Source organism: Heliangelus exortis, chromosome 23 (assembly GCF_036169615.1).
Source record: "Heliangelus exortis chromosome 23, bHelExo1.hap1, whole genome shotgun sequence".
NCBI lineage: Eukaryota > Metazoa > Chordata > Aves > Apodiformes > Trochilidae > Heliangelus > Heliangelus exortis.
The window spans coordinates 5,538,405-5,553,256 of NC_092444.1; the positions used below are offsets into that span (position 1 = coordinate 5,538,405).

General features: G+C 47.5%; 1 protein-coding gene across 2 annotated transcripts; it reads right to left on the reverse strand.

The window, feature by feature from the left end:
* Nucleotides 1-18: 18 nt before the first annotated feature.
* On the reverse strand, nucleotides 19-14,852 carry SLC45A1 (solute carrier family 45 member 1). Of its 2 annotated transcripts, none has more exons than XR_011730357.1 (10): nucleotides 13,075-13,215; nucleotides 10,931-11,343; nucleotides 10,260-10,352; nucleotides 9,571-9,795; nucleotides 7,934-8,673; nucleotides 6,609-6,762; nucleotides 4,017-4,193; nucleotides 3,202-3,407; nucleotides 2,718-3,113; nucleotides 19-1,225 (listed from the first exon to the last, which is right to left on the reverse strand). XR_011730357.1 is itself a non-coding variant. In XM_071766932.1 (10 exons), exons 3-10 carry the CDS (start codon nucleotides 11,331-11,333, stop codon nucleotides 2,829-2,831), a joined length of 2,283 nt encoding a protein of 760 aa, XP_071623033.1. In that variant the 5' UTR covers nucleotides 11,334-11,343; nucleotides 13,075-13,220; nucleotides 14,739-14,852; the 3' UTR covers nucleotides 19-2,828. The 2 variants fall into 2 exon arrangements, 1 of the variants encoding a protein (XP_071623033.1); XM_071766932.1 differs by adding an exon at nucleotides 14,739-14,852 and having other exon boundaries at nucleotides 19-3,113; nucleotides 13,075-13,220.

Genomic DNA, 14,852 nt, shown 5'->3' on the forward strand with positions numbered 1-14,852 from the left:
TGTAGTTCCCAAAACAGCTTCTTTTTATATATGCAAGTCATGCAATTTTATTTGATTATTGAAGTTATTTTCTTCATTCAAAGATACAGAAGTTCCAGAATTTTTAGGCTTTTTGGAGACACTGCAGAGGTTCAGTGAAATTCAGACATGTGCTGGAAATAGTTACAGTGAATCACAGACATGAAACAACTGATGAGGCCCTTTCTCTGTCCCTCTCCCTATTTTCCCTACTTTTGTATTTGTTATAAATACATTTATGAACATGCACAAGGAAGTGCCAGCAAGCAACGTGGAATTCTAAGTAATTCTGAACCTAACCAAAATTAAGGTTTAGGGAGTGCTGAAGAGATGAAACTACAGCATGGTCTAAATGCTCACAGATTCAGACAGATGATTTGTAATGTTTGGTTTCCAAAAGGAAAGCATCACTTAGCAGCTCACACTTCAACACAGAGTAATTGGTATGAAACACAAAATGTATAACAAAGGAAGAGGATAAGTAAACAATGCCTTTTTTTTTTTTAAAGTTATTTCTGTGGATTTGATGCAACTCCCAACTCGACAGAATGGTGGCAGCCTCTGATTTTTTTTTTTTCAGACACCACCAGTCTTGCTCAAAGCCCCAAATTAACATGGAAGTTGATTTTAAAGTACTATGTATGCAAAAGCTCCATAAATGCATATGCAAAATAGAAGTCCCTATCCCATAAAACAGAAAATGTAATATATATTCCACTGGGCAATGCATACAGGCATAGCAATAATTTTATAGCTATATAAATAGAATTCATAGTATTATTTACAGATGGAAGCAGTGACAAAACATTACCACCAGAAACATTGGTTTCATCAGTTCTGTGAATCTTTGGAAGCTCCTTAATTGCATCAAAATGATCTGTAACTTTAGCTACCTAGAAAAGGAAAGTGCTCATGATCCATGTAGTGCAATAATGCTGGCTGTAACAAAACATTTTAAGAGCTAGCTAGTGGGACAAATAAATAAATAAATTAATTAACAAATAAATAAATAAATAAATAATTTATAAGTTTGTTAGGATAAGGAAGAGAAATTAAGGTAACACAAGAAAAGAAAAAAAAAATCTCCAAAAATCAAGTCTTTAGGTTGTCAGAAGTGCCAAATGCAGTTTCTCATGCTATTTTGTTCCAGCTTCATCCTGACCCTTCCTGGAGACAGCACATCACAGATATTCCTGCAGATACAACACTATGTAAGCCAAAACAAAGAAAAAAAGATGAATAAACTCACCAGTCTGATAGTTCTGTACCTCTGGGTGCCTGTCCATAACTTCAGTAGTGTTCCTCCATTTAAGCAAGTACTGAGCATGAGAATTGCTTCTCAAATAATAATAAAAAAATTAATACTCAGGACCAGAGATCACAAGAGGTTCTTCCAAGTCATGCAATGCACTGGGATATAGCAAGCCACAACAGCTGCAGAAATGTTACATCTTGGAATCCTAGATTAAGCATCAGGATAAACTTAGGTGAGCTCATTTGAAAGAAGTGACACTCCAGAGAAAACCTAAAGACCAGGAGAACAAAAATAACCTCTACAGGGATGCCATGCACAGCACATGTAACACCAAACTGCCCATCAGCCTTGGTAACCCTTGGCTGCCAACCCAAGTGCAGAGACAGGCTCAAAGTCCTAGAATTAGTCTTCATTTTATCTCCATTTTCAACTTTGCTCTCAAGACTTGTAAGATTCCAGGGTTTAACTGGACTTTGTGCAAGATCTCACACATTTAACACGTTTCAAAATTAGAGTAAGTACAAATTCACACCCAAACCCTCTTCAGTAGTTCCAGTGAGATGGGGAAGATGCAGCTCTAATTGTTCCCCATGCAGATCTTGGTATGTCATGAGCACAACTGCATGAAAAACAAGCAGGGTTGTGCTGCAAGCTTTCACACAGATGATTTTTCCTAAATTCTCAACTTAAAATTTTCAACTTAAGCTTCCAACCAAAGGAAGGTGATGCAAAAAGACCCTTCTCCCCAAAGCTGGGTTACAGACAACTGCTCATCCTCCTGTCAAGCCATCACGAGCCCTTGTAGTTAAAAGTCTCGTGGAAGGCAACACACACGACTGTGGACCACAGCCAGAACCTAGAGTACTGGGTTTGGGAGCCAGGCCACTGCATTTAATCTCCCAAGAGGCTTCTTGGAGTTCTGCTGGTGGGAGCTCAGTGCCCCCAGAGGCTTGGCTTTGACCCCTGACAGAGTACTCTGGCCACCTGAGCAAGACCAGTTGTTCTCAGCCTTCCCAAAATTTTGATAACCACTCTCTAGGGCCAGACCTGCCAGGAGCAGAGGCCAGGACCCACAGGAGATGGTGCCTGCCCAGGTGGCAGGTGGGACACCATGGCCCCAGAGCTCCTGCAGCAGCAGTGCCCACCATGTCACATGCAGCCCCTGCAGCTCCCTGCCACCAAGAGGTCGCGGTCACCCTGCCCTGGGCACCAGATTTCCAGGTGTCCCCTGCCTCAAGCTGTACAATGCCACTTGTGCCCTTGGGAATGACAGCACTAGCAGGGCAGCTGGCAGGGAATGGCCCCGTGCTGCCACCACTGCTTCCCATCTCTGTGGCCTCAGTGACAGGGATGGACCCTTTGCAGCACCAGGGGAAGGATGAGCGGTGTGGGGTGTGCTCACCCTCCCAGGGGCAGGGGAAAGCTCAGCAAAGTCAGCACAGACCTTCTCATGCCCACTGCTGCTGTTGTGGGGGGCACAGGAGCCCACCAGGCTGTGATGGGGAGGCCGAGGACAAGACAATGAGGCAGCAGAGTCCGTGGTGGCTGCTCCCATTTATTTGTCCTCCGTGCGGGGCAGAAGCGGCTGCTGCTCCTCGGCAGGCGGCAGCTCCTGGGCAGGTGGGGGTGGCTCGTAGGTGATGCAGAGAGAGGAGAAGAGACAGCCCAGGAAGGACACCAAGCTGGCAAAATACATGGCACCGCTGGCACTGCCCACAGCTGCCATCAGTGGCCCCATGGCCAGGGACACGAGGATCTGTGCCAGGAAGTACTGGCAGCTCAGCAGGGAGATGTCGACGCCCATCCCGCGCCGCGTGCCCTCTGCCTGGGAGCCTACAAACTGTGGGAGACAGGGGGTGAGGGGGTGCTGTGGGAGACACAGGGTAAGGGGGTGCTGCAGAAGCTCCTCTCCCTGTCCTGGGGCTCACCTCATGACTCTGGTAGTAGTCACAGAGCAGGGAGTACGGCAGAGTGCAGAGCGTGGCAAAGAGGACGCCGTAGGTCGTGCACAAGGAGAGCACCACGTAGATGTTTCTGGAAAGTGTGGCCAGCCCTGTGCCCAGCCCAAATGCCAAATATGCCACAAAGTAGAGTGTCCGTGTGCTGAACCTCTCCTCCAGCTTCTCCAGTGCAGCTGCAAGACAATGCCAGGGTATTCTGGGTGAAACTGTGGCCCTCCCTGCTCCCACCCGGTCAGCGGACACAAGGGGCGCAGCTCTGGGCAGCCACATCTCAGTGGCAACTGCTGAGCCTTTGAGTGGCTCACAGGGGAGTTCCAAGGATTCCTTCTGAATCCCAGTGCCATGATCCAGCCTTGCTGCCCTGGGCATGGCAAAGCTGAAGCCTGGCAGTGGCCCTGTCCCAGAGGGGTAAATGGGGACTCTCAGGAGCAGGCAGATCCAGGGCAGAGAGTTAACAGGGAGCTGGGGTGGTATCTGAAATCAGGGCACTCTGCCAGCAGTACCCAGTGCTGCTGCACCAGAACCACCTCTGCATGTATTTCTGGATTCAACATCCATGGAAAATGCCTCTTGTAAAGAGAGCTCTCTATTACAAGAGATGAGTTTTCAACAGACTGCTGACCCCATCTGCTGTGAGCACAGGAGCAGAGGTAATGTGGTAAAATGAAGACTGGTGCAGCACTCGTGCCATTTGGTGGCTCTGAGTGCTTGTTGCAGAAACACCACCACAGGAGCAGGTGGATTTTTCTCAAAACAGAGGCTAAAAAAGCTGTGTTAAGTACCTGAATAAACAGCAGCACTGAATGCATAGATGCACATTCCCCAGCAGCCCATGGTGACCCCAGCGTTGTACTTCTGATACTCATCTGAGTTGTGTGATGCTTTTGGGTTCCCTTGAAACACCACTTCCCCCATGAAGTCAGTATAGAAGAGCAACATCCCCTCAAATGAAAGCCATCCTGCAAGAAGCCAGAAGTAACCTGTTAGGATTGTGGAACATCTATTTCCCCTTGTAATGTTACATGGATGCTATTGGCTACATCACAAATCACAACTGGAGAATATCCCATAACATCCAGGCACATGGATCCCAAACTCCTGTTCCCTGTGCATTATGCCACAAGAATCATAGAATCATAGAATCCTAGGGGTTGGAAGGGACCTCGAAAGATCATCTAGTCCAACCCCCCCTGCCAGAGCAGGGCCACCTAGAGTACATCCCCTAGGAACGTGTCCAGGTGGGTTTTGAATGTCTCCAGTGAAGGAGACTCCACAACCCCCCTGGGCAGCCTGTTCCAGGGCTCTGTCACCCTTACAGTAAAAAAATTTTTTCTGATATTCAACTTGAACCTCCTATGCTCCAATTTACACCCATTACCCCTTGTCCTATCACTGGTCACCACTGAGAAAAGCCTAACTCCATCTCCCTGACACTCACCCCTTACATATTTGAAAACATTGATGAGGTCACCCCTCAGTCTCCTTTTCTCCAAACTAAAGAGACCCAGCTCCCTCAGCCTTTCCTCATAAGGGAGATGTTCCACTCCCTTAATCATCTCAGTAGCTCTGTGCTGGACTCTTTCAAGCACTTCCCTGTCCTTCTTGAACTGAGGGGCCCAGAACTGGACACAATACTCCAGGTGTGGCCTCACCAATGCAGAATAGAGGGGGAGGAGAACCTCTCTTGACCTACTAACCACCCCCTTTCTAATGCACCCCAGGATGCCATTGGCCTTCTTGGCCACAAGGGCACATTGCTGGCTCATGGGCATACAAGGTTTGTCAAAGACATTCAGAATTTTAAAGACCAAGATTTCTCCTCTGAATTCCTAAGCTGAATACACCAGGCAAACTGCAGGACACAGACCACTGGTTAAGGAGGACAGAAAAACAGATCACAGCAGTCTGAGCTCCCTTCAGGGTTTGGCAGGACACAAAACTCACACAGTGGTTCCTAGAACCACACAGTTGTTTCAGTTTGCTGCTGTCTCCCACACAGAGTTGGAGTTGGTGCTGCTTGTGTCATGGCTGCAGCCCCCAGAGTGCCTCCAACACACCAGGGCCACTGCAGCAGGCATCTTAATTCCTTTCACAGCCAGCAAATATTAACTCCCTGTTACCTTCTGTCTAATTCTGTGTAAACTGGATTGCTTCCAAGCCCCTCCTAACCACCACTCATGCACTAGTAAAACAGTCTGGTGAGGACCAAACCTGCAGTGTCACCTTCTGCCCCAGGTGTAAGCAGAGAAATACAACCTACGTTGTCTTTCTGCTCAGTAATGACAATTTGAGTGTTAAAAAAAGAAAAAAAGCCAACAGTTTCAAGCTCTCAGTTCAGTGGCATTTCTCATCCCAGTGCAAATATTCCATTCAAAGGATGAGCTGATTTAGGCTGTTGCTCTTCCCTCTCTAGGAATGCTGATTTTACTGTTGGATTATTAAATAACCATTCTGATTATTTTTTTCCCTAACCCTGTTCCCTCTCTAGGAATGCTGATTTCACTGTTGGATTATTAAACAATCATTCTGATTATTTTTTTTTCCCTAACCTTGTTCCCTCTCTAGGAATGTTGATTTCACTGTTGGATTATTAAATAATCATTCTGACTATTTTTTTTTTTCCCTAACCCTAACCCTGTTCCCTCTCTAGGAATGTTGATTTCACTGTTGGATTATTAAATAATCATTCTGATTATTTTTTTTTTTCCCTAACCCTAACCCTGTTCCCTCTCTAGGAATGTTGATTTCACTGTTGGATTATTTTTTTTTCCCTAACCCTAACCCTGTTCCCTCTCTAGGAATGTTGATTTCACTGTTGGATTATTAAATAATCATTCTGATTTTTTTTTTTCCCTAACCCTAACCCTGTTCCCTCTCTAGGAATGTTGATTTCACTGTTGGATTATTAAATAATCATTCTGATTATTTTTTTTTCCCTAACCCTAACCCTGTTCCCTCTCTAGGAATGTTGATTTCACTGTTGGATTATTTTTTTCTCCCTAACCCTAACCCTGTTCCCTCTCTAGGAATGTTGATTTCACTGTTGGATTATTAAATAATCATTCTGATTATTTTTTTTTTCCCTAACCCTAACCCTAACCCTAACCCTAACCCTGTTCCCTCTCTAGGAATGTTGATTTCACTGTTGGATTATTTTTTTTTTCCCTAACCCTAACCCTGTTCCCTCTCTAGGAATGTTGATTTCACTGTTGGATTATTAAATAATCATTCTGATTATTTTTTTTTTCCACTTTCTCAGTGTTCTAAGCAACTCAATCCATGTCCTTTCTAGTTAGCAGCCAATACACCAACAAACAGATATTCCAAGAGATATTCCAAGACATTCCCCAAGCAAGAGGGGATTTTCTGAATACCTAGGAAGTGGTTGATGCAGAGGTTCCGAAGAGCCTTGGGCATCTGGCAGATGGTTGAGCAAAGGAGTTTCAAGGAGAGTGGTTGCTCAGAGGTCTCACCTGATCCATTCAGCTCACTCTCATACTTCACCCCATTCAGCAAGATGTTGGCAACCTGCACCATAAGAACTCCAAGGTCAACATACACAGTAAGAAAAACCCAACCATCCTTTGATCAAACCTAAGGGAAGCTCCACACCTCTCTGATCAGCTCAGGGTTAAACTCTGCTGCTGCAAGAAGCTGACTTGGATGTTAAGAGGAGTGTAATTAGTTAGGGTGTAAGCTCAGCCTTGGAACAAGTGTTAAACAGCAGCACAGCACTGCAGATTTTGGTATATTTGAAATGTTACTCTGCACTTCTCTGGGGTTTTTGGAAACCTTATCTAGATGCCTGCACAGGGAAGACAAATTCCACTGCATTCAACAGAATTCTGTATGTGTGCACACTCAGGTGAATTTCTGAAGTTTTAGACACACTGAGGAAGAGGAGGCCAGTTTTAATTAAAACATTCCCACTGCTTGCTAACCCTGATGTTCTTTCTCTGTGCACAGTGTGTAAAATCCTGGCCTCAATGTTCATTAAGACTTCTCTGACATCCTGAGTCAAGGTACAGCAACCAAAGCAAACTAAACAAACAAAAAACCACACACCCTTCAAACCCCCCTCCCAAAAGAAAAAAAAAAATCAAAGAAAAAAACAAAAGAGGACAGTTTACCTCATCTGGATCATAAAAAAATGGGCCAGCATACAGAGGTCTCAGACATTCCAAGTTATCACCAACAGTGGGAGGTGAGATCAGAGTCTTATCCCTGGATAAGGGAAACCTCCCCTCCCTGATGGTACCAGGTGTAATGACTGCCATAAGGAGAAGCTCATGGGAGAATCCTATCCCTGGCCCTATCTTGCAGGTATTTCTGTGGAAAGGGAAGATACAAGCTCAATAAAAATGTGTCTTTTTCTCCTCTCATGTGGTAGCTCCCTGGGTGGTGAAGCAGGGCTAAAAATACCAACCTCAGTTTAACATGTGTCCTGGGGAGAGCAGACTGCTCCCATTCCTGACACCTTTACAAAGGCAGCTGACAGACTGCCACCCTCTTACCCACATCCTACCCACTGCTTTTACTGATCAGCTCATAGCAGCTGTGCTGCTGATGCTAAAAACTTTTAGGAGCACACTGGCACGAGCAGCCTTTAATGAGAAATTTGTCCACTACACAATTAAAACTCTCTTAAGAGATTAAAGCTCAGCTTTACACGGTAATATTCTTAATTTTCTGCCCTTACCTGTTGGCTGAAAGTTACATTTCTTCTTCTGCTGTTTTCTGGGCAGTGTCCTGTGATGGTATCTGGAATGGCCAAGGTCTGAGGTCTTTTCAGGATCCCTGATGACCGTGGCTTTATGGCATCCAGTGAGCCCACCCTCAGCACCTCTCCATCAGGCCCTGGAGTTGTGCTGCTCTCCCCTGGCTCCACAATTCCATTTTCTCCTTGGGAACAGCAGTCAGGCACCCTAGGAAAGCTGACACTGACAGGCTGCCTGGGCAAGCTACCTGGAAGTGCTAAGTAACTGTTCTGGCCACCTGTAAAACAGTCTATAAGTACACTGTCAATGTTTGAGGTCCCAAAGGATGATGCAAACTCATTAATTCCTGTTAAGGAATTGTCTCTGCTGATAAAACTGCCATACTTGGGGGTGAGTGGGCTGAGGGGGGAAACAGGACTGGTAAAACTGGAGTATAAGTGGTCTGAGTTATGAGAAGCTAAGTTTTCGTTCACACCCTCCTCGAAAAAGAAAGGTGGAGAAGGAGGGAGAGGAAGACTTGGACTCTTCATCACCTTTTTCTTCCTGCTAAAGGACTTTAAGGGTCTTTCTGGGATGCTAATGAGAGTCAGCACAGTGGTGACAGTCAGAATCACTGAGGTGAAGACATAGATGACACGAAGTTGCCCTCCCACAGCTTTTCCAAAACTGGTTTTATCCCAGTGTATTCCTCCAACAACATAACCAAAGCCACCTCCAAGACCTGGGGGAAAAACAGAGCTGAGATTATTTTCCTTAGCCAGCCATGGAAGTCAGTCAGAGCACAGCACCATCTGTCTTATCATTTGGGAGTGGAATTTGATGAGCTTCTTCTCTTTTACCACTCAAGCCCTTTTTAATTCAAATGCAGCAATGCCCATGGTTTCCCACCCCAGGACAATCTGGATGTACCAATGTGGCACAGAAAGAGGTGGAAATCAGTGCTGTAAAAGTGATGAAGCAAATAATTAATGAGAGTAGTTCTGTCTTTGCCAGGAACAAACCATTCTACCTCCAGCTGTTTCTGTCTGTGCAACAGAAGCACCCACCAGCCTCACAGGCTGTGCAGTCACAGTCAGCAAGGACCCTTTTTCCCTAAAAGTGACTGAAAATCTCTTTTCCTCACTCAGCTGGAGGAACACAGATGGAGCTGTGTCCAAGACAGACTGAATCACACCAGAAACATAACAAGCTTCTCATTCAGCACTGCCACTCCATTATTACTGATGAAAAGAGAAGTTCTGAGGGCACTGGACACCTCTCTCACTGCATTCATGTGGGGAAAGCTTTCCAACATGATGTTTGCTTTCTTACCAACACAATTAACAGCATGAAACTGCTTCCTGATGAAGATGTCAGCAATGAGGGATCAGAGCACCCAATATATATTTACATCCCAATAGATAACACCCCAGGAATGCACCTTATGTGACTTTTAGGAGTTATAAACATCCTTTTGCTGTAAGCAGAAGTTGGGTTTCCAAGTTTACTACTGCTGCTTCTCCAGGTTTTCAGCTGTTATGCTTGCACAGGGAAAGAATGGTGATTTATCCCCTGCTTTCCCACAGAGCAGAGGTTGTTTTAGAGCTCCCATGACCTGGGAAGCACCCAGGCAGCATACCTGCTAGCAAAGCATGGATGTTGAGGCCCCTGTCTTGATCCACTGGGCTGCACACATCCATCATGTAGGCATGGCTGGGATTGTCTGCTGAATCTGCACTGAAATCCATGAGGACAACCCCACAGACTGTCAGAATGATGCCCCACTTGTGGTTATTTGCAGTGTCAGACAAGGCAGTTCCTATATCTTTGCCATTCAGCATAAGTGAGAGGCCAAGCAATGCTCCTGGGAATAAAACCAGATTAAAAGAAATCAACTGAGTGCTTGTAAGCTAAAAAAAACCTGCATTGATCAGGCTCTAAAAGCACTGTGCTCCATGCACAGCCTTGTGGCAAGCACTATTCCTCTTGTTCAGATCACCAGAGCCCAGGGAATGAGTGTGGCTTTTAAGATTTACATAACCCTTTTCCACTGTCCAAGCTTAAAAATGTCTGCAGTTGTTCTGGCCAAAGAAAAAACATTTTTTACCCTCAAAACCTCACCTTTCAGGCTCTAACAAGAGAAGCTTTTCCTGTGAATCTCCAGCTGCCAAAGCATCACCTTGGTGCCCCCCATCACCCTCTTCAGACCCAGCAACAGAACCCAACACTTCAGAGGCTTTTTGTTCAGCCCAGGGGACATCACAGAAAAGAGAGAAAACTGGATTTCTACTTTTCAAGCTCTGTGTCCATCATTTCAAAAGAACTTACCCACTGCTAAGACCAGAATGAAAGGTCTTCTCCTCCCAAACCTGGATGTGCACCTGTCACTCCAGGCCCCCAGCAAAGGCTGCAGCAAGAACCCTACAAAAAGAAATCCCCAATAAGCAACATTTGCCTTTAATAAATAACATTAAAATTAGGGAGTTTCTAAGCCAGTCCCAGGCAGGACACCAAGACACTGTGACATCCCCACTTGCTTCTACTCATCCAGGTGCACACAGTGTAATTCCCAGCATTTTCCAAGCTGTTGATTGGAAAATGTAACGTGCTGCTGCTCACTGTCCTGGCAGCTCCCTCTGGATCCCTGGCAGAGCAGAGTTTGACACCAAGCAAGGAGCACAACAGTCCCAAGTTCCAGCTGTTCCTGTGGCCAGCAGCCTTCCATTGTTGGAATACTGTGTTTGTTTCAGGAAATGAAAAAGGAGAAGGTGATCCCACTCTGCTTTTTCACACAACCTGGGGGTTCCATCTCTATGTGCATTTTTTATGGGATACACATGGACACCCTTTGGAAATACAGGAACAGAGTAACCAAAGAGGCCCTCAAAGAACCCCCCTTGTGATTACACCAGACCCAGCTGAAGGAGAGGAAATAACCCCCTAAAACCTCCACGTAGCAGAAAAAACAGGAGGGGAGAAACAGCACAAAGAAAAGTTACCTAATATAGGGCTGATGAACCACACCATTCCATAGAGCTGGTCTGGGAGCCCCATCTGGAGCAGCACAGGGGTCACATATGCAGTTTCCATGGCATAGCTGAACTCCAGCCCAAAGAGGACACAGCCATTAAAGAGGAGCTCTAGGAAGGACCTCTGAGGCTGGAGATCCCCAAAATCTATCAGATCAATGGGACACGGGGTGTTTGGTGGGGGAGGGGGTGAAGGGTGGATGTGTTTCCTCCTTTTTGGGTGCCTCTTGAAGTTGTTTGCCCTGTGGCTGATGTGCTGGGTGACTGAGCCTGGGTATCCTGGGACCTGGGATCTCCAGAGATCCTGAGCAGCCCCGTTGGGCAGGAGAGCTGCATCACTGCCAGGGGCTGGGGCAGGTGGTGGGATCATCATGGGGAGGCCTCTGGAAAAAGAAAAAAAACCAACCAAAATTCAGAATAAAATGGTTGAGAGCAAAAGAAACTTTAATTTCATTTCCTAGTTGCAGCTGCCAGTGTTTCACACACCAAGTGTGAGTTACACACTTCCTGTGAGTTACACCCCAACCTCTTCACCTCCCAGCACAAGGCTCCTGAGTTTTATGGACACATTTCCACCATCTCTGCACAACTGAGACACCAGAGATCCCATCCCAGTTCCCCAGGCACTGCCCACACCCTCAGGAATTAAGGCTGAAATCTTGGACACTATTGGCAGCCAAACACCTCACACTTCCCAGGATTTTCACTCATCTGGAGTTCACTCAGGACAAATCAGCTCAATCACAACCTCAGTCAGATTTATAGCAAAGCTGCAGCCTGGCTGAGCATCCAGACCTCTGCTGAAACCTGAAATTGCCTTTCAGGACAGATCCCACCATTCCTGACACTGCTGAGCCCAGGTTTTAATGCATAAAAATGTTCACAAAGGCAGAGTTTGGTTCCCTTCCTATTTACATCCAGGAGGGGCCTTCAGGATCCTTTTTCAGCTTGAAAAAAAAAAAAGATACAAAGAGGGCAGGGCCAGCACCCAGCACCCAGCACCCAGAACCCAGCACCCAGCACCCAGCCTGTTGTGTTGACAGGGGCTGATCCTTTGTTTCTTGGCAGTTCTGGTTAGAAGACTTCACCACAAAGTGCCCCAAAAACTGTGGTTTTTAAGTTGAGACCACACAGGATGAACACTTGGATGAGATCTGCTGACACCATTTTTTTTTTTTTCAGTGCAGGAATTGGAAGTTTCAAAATCATCTCTGAATTACACCCCCCATAACCTCTGGAATACAAATCCCATAACCTCTGGAATACACATCCCATAACCTCTGGAATACACATCCCATAACCTCTGGAATACAAATCCCATAACCTCTGGAATACACCCCCATAACCTCTGGAATACACCCCCCATAACCTCTGGAATACACCCCCCATAACCTCTGGAATACACATCCCATAACCTCTGGAATACACCCTCCATAATCTCTGGAATACACATCCCATAACCTCTGGAATACACATCCCATAACCTCTGGAATACACCCCCATAACCTCTGGAATACAAATCCCATAACCTCTGGAATACACATCCCATAACCTCTGGAATACACATCCCATAACCTCTGGAATAGACCCCCCATAACCTCTGGAATACACATCCCATAATCTCTGGAATATGTACCCCATAGTCTCTGGAAAACACCCCCCATAACCTCTGGAATACACATCCCATAACCTCTGGAATACAAATCCCATAACCTCTGGAGTACACCCCCATAACCTCTGGAATACACCCCCATAACCTCTGGAATACACATCCCATAACATCTGGAATACAAATCCCATAACATCTGGAATACACATCCCATAACCTCTGGAATACACATCCCATAACCTCTGGAATACACATCCCATAACCTCTGGAACACAAATCCCATAACCTCTGGAATACACATCCCATAACCTCTGGAATACACATCCCATAACCTCTGGAACACAAATCCCATAACCTCTGGAATACACATCCCATAACCTCTGGAATACACCCCCCATAACCTCTGGAATACAAATCCCATAATCCCTGGAATACACCCCCATAACCCCTGGAATACACCCCCATAATCCCTGGAATACACCCCCATAATCCCTGGAATACTTACCCCAGGAGCCCCCCTCAGCATTGGTGCTCCTCTCTCTGGAGCTGAGGGCATTCAGGTGCTGCAGAGCCTCACCAGAGCCCCTCCTGCAGCCCAGGTGTGCAGAGTGGGGTGGATCAAACAGTCACAGGGGCTCCACACCAGCATCTCTGGAGGGGGGACAGCAGCTCTGCTGAGTTAACAAAGCAGAGGTGTGATCCTTGCCTCTTGTAGCCACAAACAGTCAGGAACCCAGCTCTGACCTTTCCTTGGTGTTTTCTCACCCCTGGACCACATCACATCAGGAGAAACCTCCCAGCTGCACACCAGGAAGGAAAATAAATTTCTTAGCTGAGTGGTGGCAGTTTGCCTGGTCCTGTCTGTGGTGCTGGTACTGTGGCTGTACAGAAATCCCACAAACCTCCCTTTTTCTGCTGCTTTCTCCAGCACATTCCATGCACCAGATTTCATGGAACCACAGAATCATCCGGGTTGGAAAGGAACCTCTGGGATCAGCAACTCCAACCCTTCATCCTGTGGTTCCCTGAGTGCCACATTCTGTCCCTTCTTAAAAACCTCCAGGGATGGAGAATCCACCCCTTCCCTGGGCAGCCCATTCCAGTGCCTGATCACCCTCTCCAGAAAGAATTTTTCCCTAATATCCAACCTAACCCTGCCCTGGCAGAGCTCAGGACTACACCACCAGACATTACCAAGTCAGGAAGTGAGCAGGACACGGGAGGGTTCCTCTGGTTTCACACGCAAAGCTTCCCTTGGATTTTCTGCACTATTGGGGATTTTTTCATAGAATCACAGAATAGGCTGGGTTGGAAGGGACCTCAGAGATCATCAAGTCCAACCCTTGCTCCACTCCCCCCGTGGTTCCCAGCCCATGGCACTGAGTGCCACATCCAGGCTCTTTTGAAATATCTCCAGGGATGGAGAATCCACCCCTTCCCTGGGCAGCCCATTCCAATGGCTGAGCACCCTCTCCAGAAAGAAATTCTTTCTCATGTCCAACCTAAACCTCCCCTGGCACAACTTGAGACCTCTTGTGCCCTCTTGTCTTGCTGAGAGTTGCCTGGGAAAAGAGCCCAACCCCCCCCTGGCTCCAACCTCCTTTCAGGGAGTTGTAGAGAGTCATGAGGTCTCCCCTGAGCCTCCTCTTCTCCAGCCTCAACACCCCCAGCTCCCTCAGCCTCTCCTCATAGGGCCTGTGCTCCAGTCCCTTCCCCAGCCCAGTTGCCTCCTTTGGACCTGCTCGAGGACCTCAATCTCCTTCCTGAGCTGAGGGGCCCAGAACTGGACACAGGACTCGAGGTGAGGCCTCACCAGGGCTGAGCACAGGGGCAGGTTGGTTTTGCTACCAACACGGGCCCAGCTCAACCCCCGGGCCCTGCAGCCGCTGCCCCTCTGCCCGCACGCTCAGGAGCCGCCACCTCCCTTCCTCCCGAGCACCCAAAATTCTTTTTTTTCCCCTTATTTTCGGCACCCTCTGCTCTCCCCTTTCCTGAGGGGCGTCCCGGGAGCTCCCAACCCCCCGGTCCCTCAGCGCTGGGGGGAAGGGAAGGCCCAGACCGCCCCCGCCTCCCAACCGCTGGGCTCAGCCGCGGTACCGGGCAGGGACACGGCCCCAGGACGGGGTCCCCCGGGTCCCCCCGGAACCCCCCCCCCGCCTCCTCCCTTACCGCCACCGGGCCCGGGATGCGGCGCGCGGTGACGTCATCGGTAACGTCATCAGGCGCGCCCTGGAGCTGGGTCCATCCCCCGAAAGCGCTCGGCCACTCCTGCGGCCGCACCGC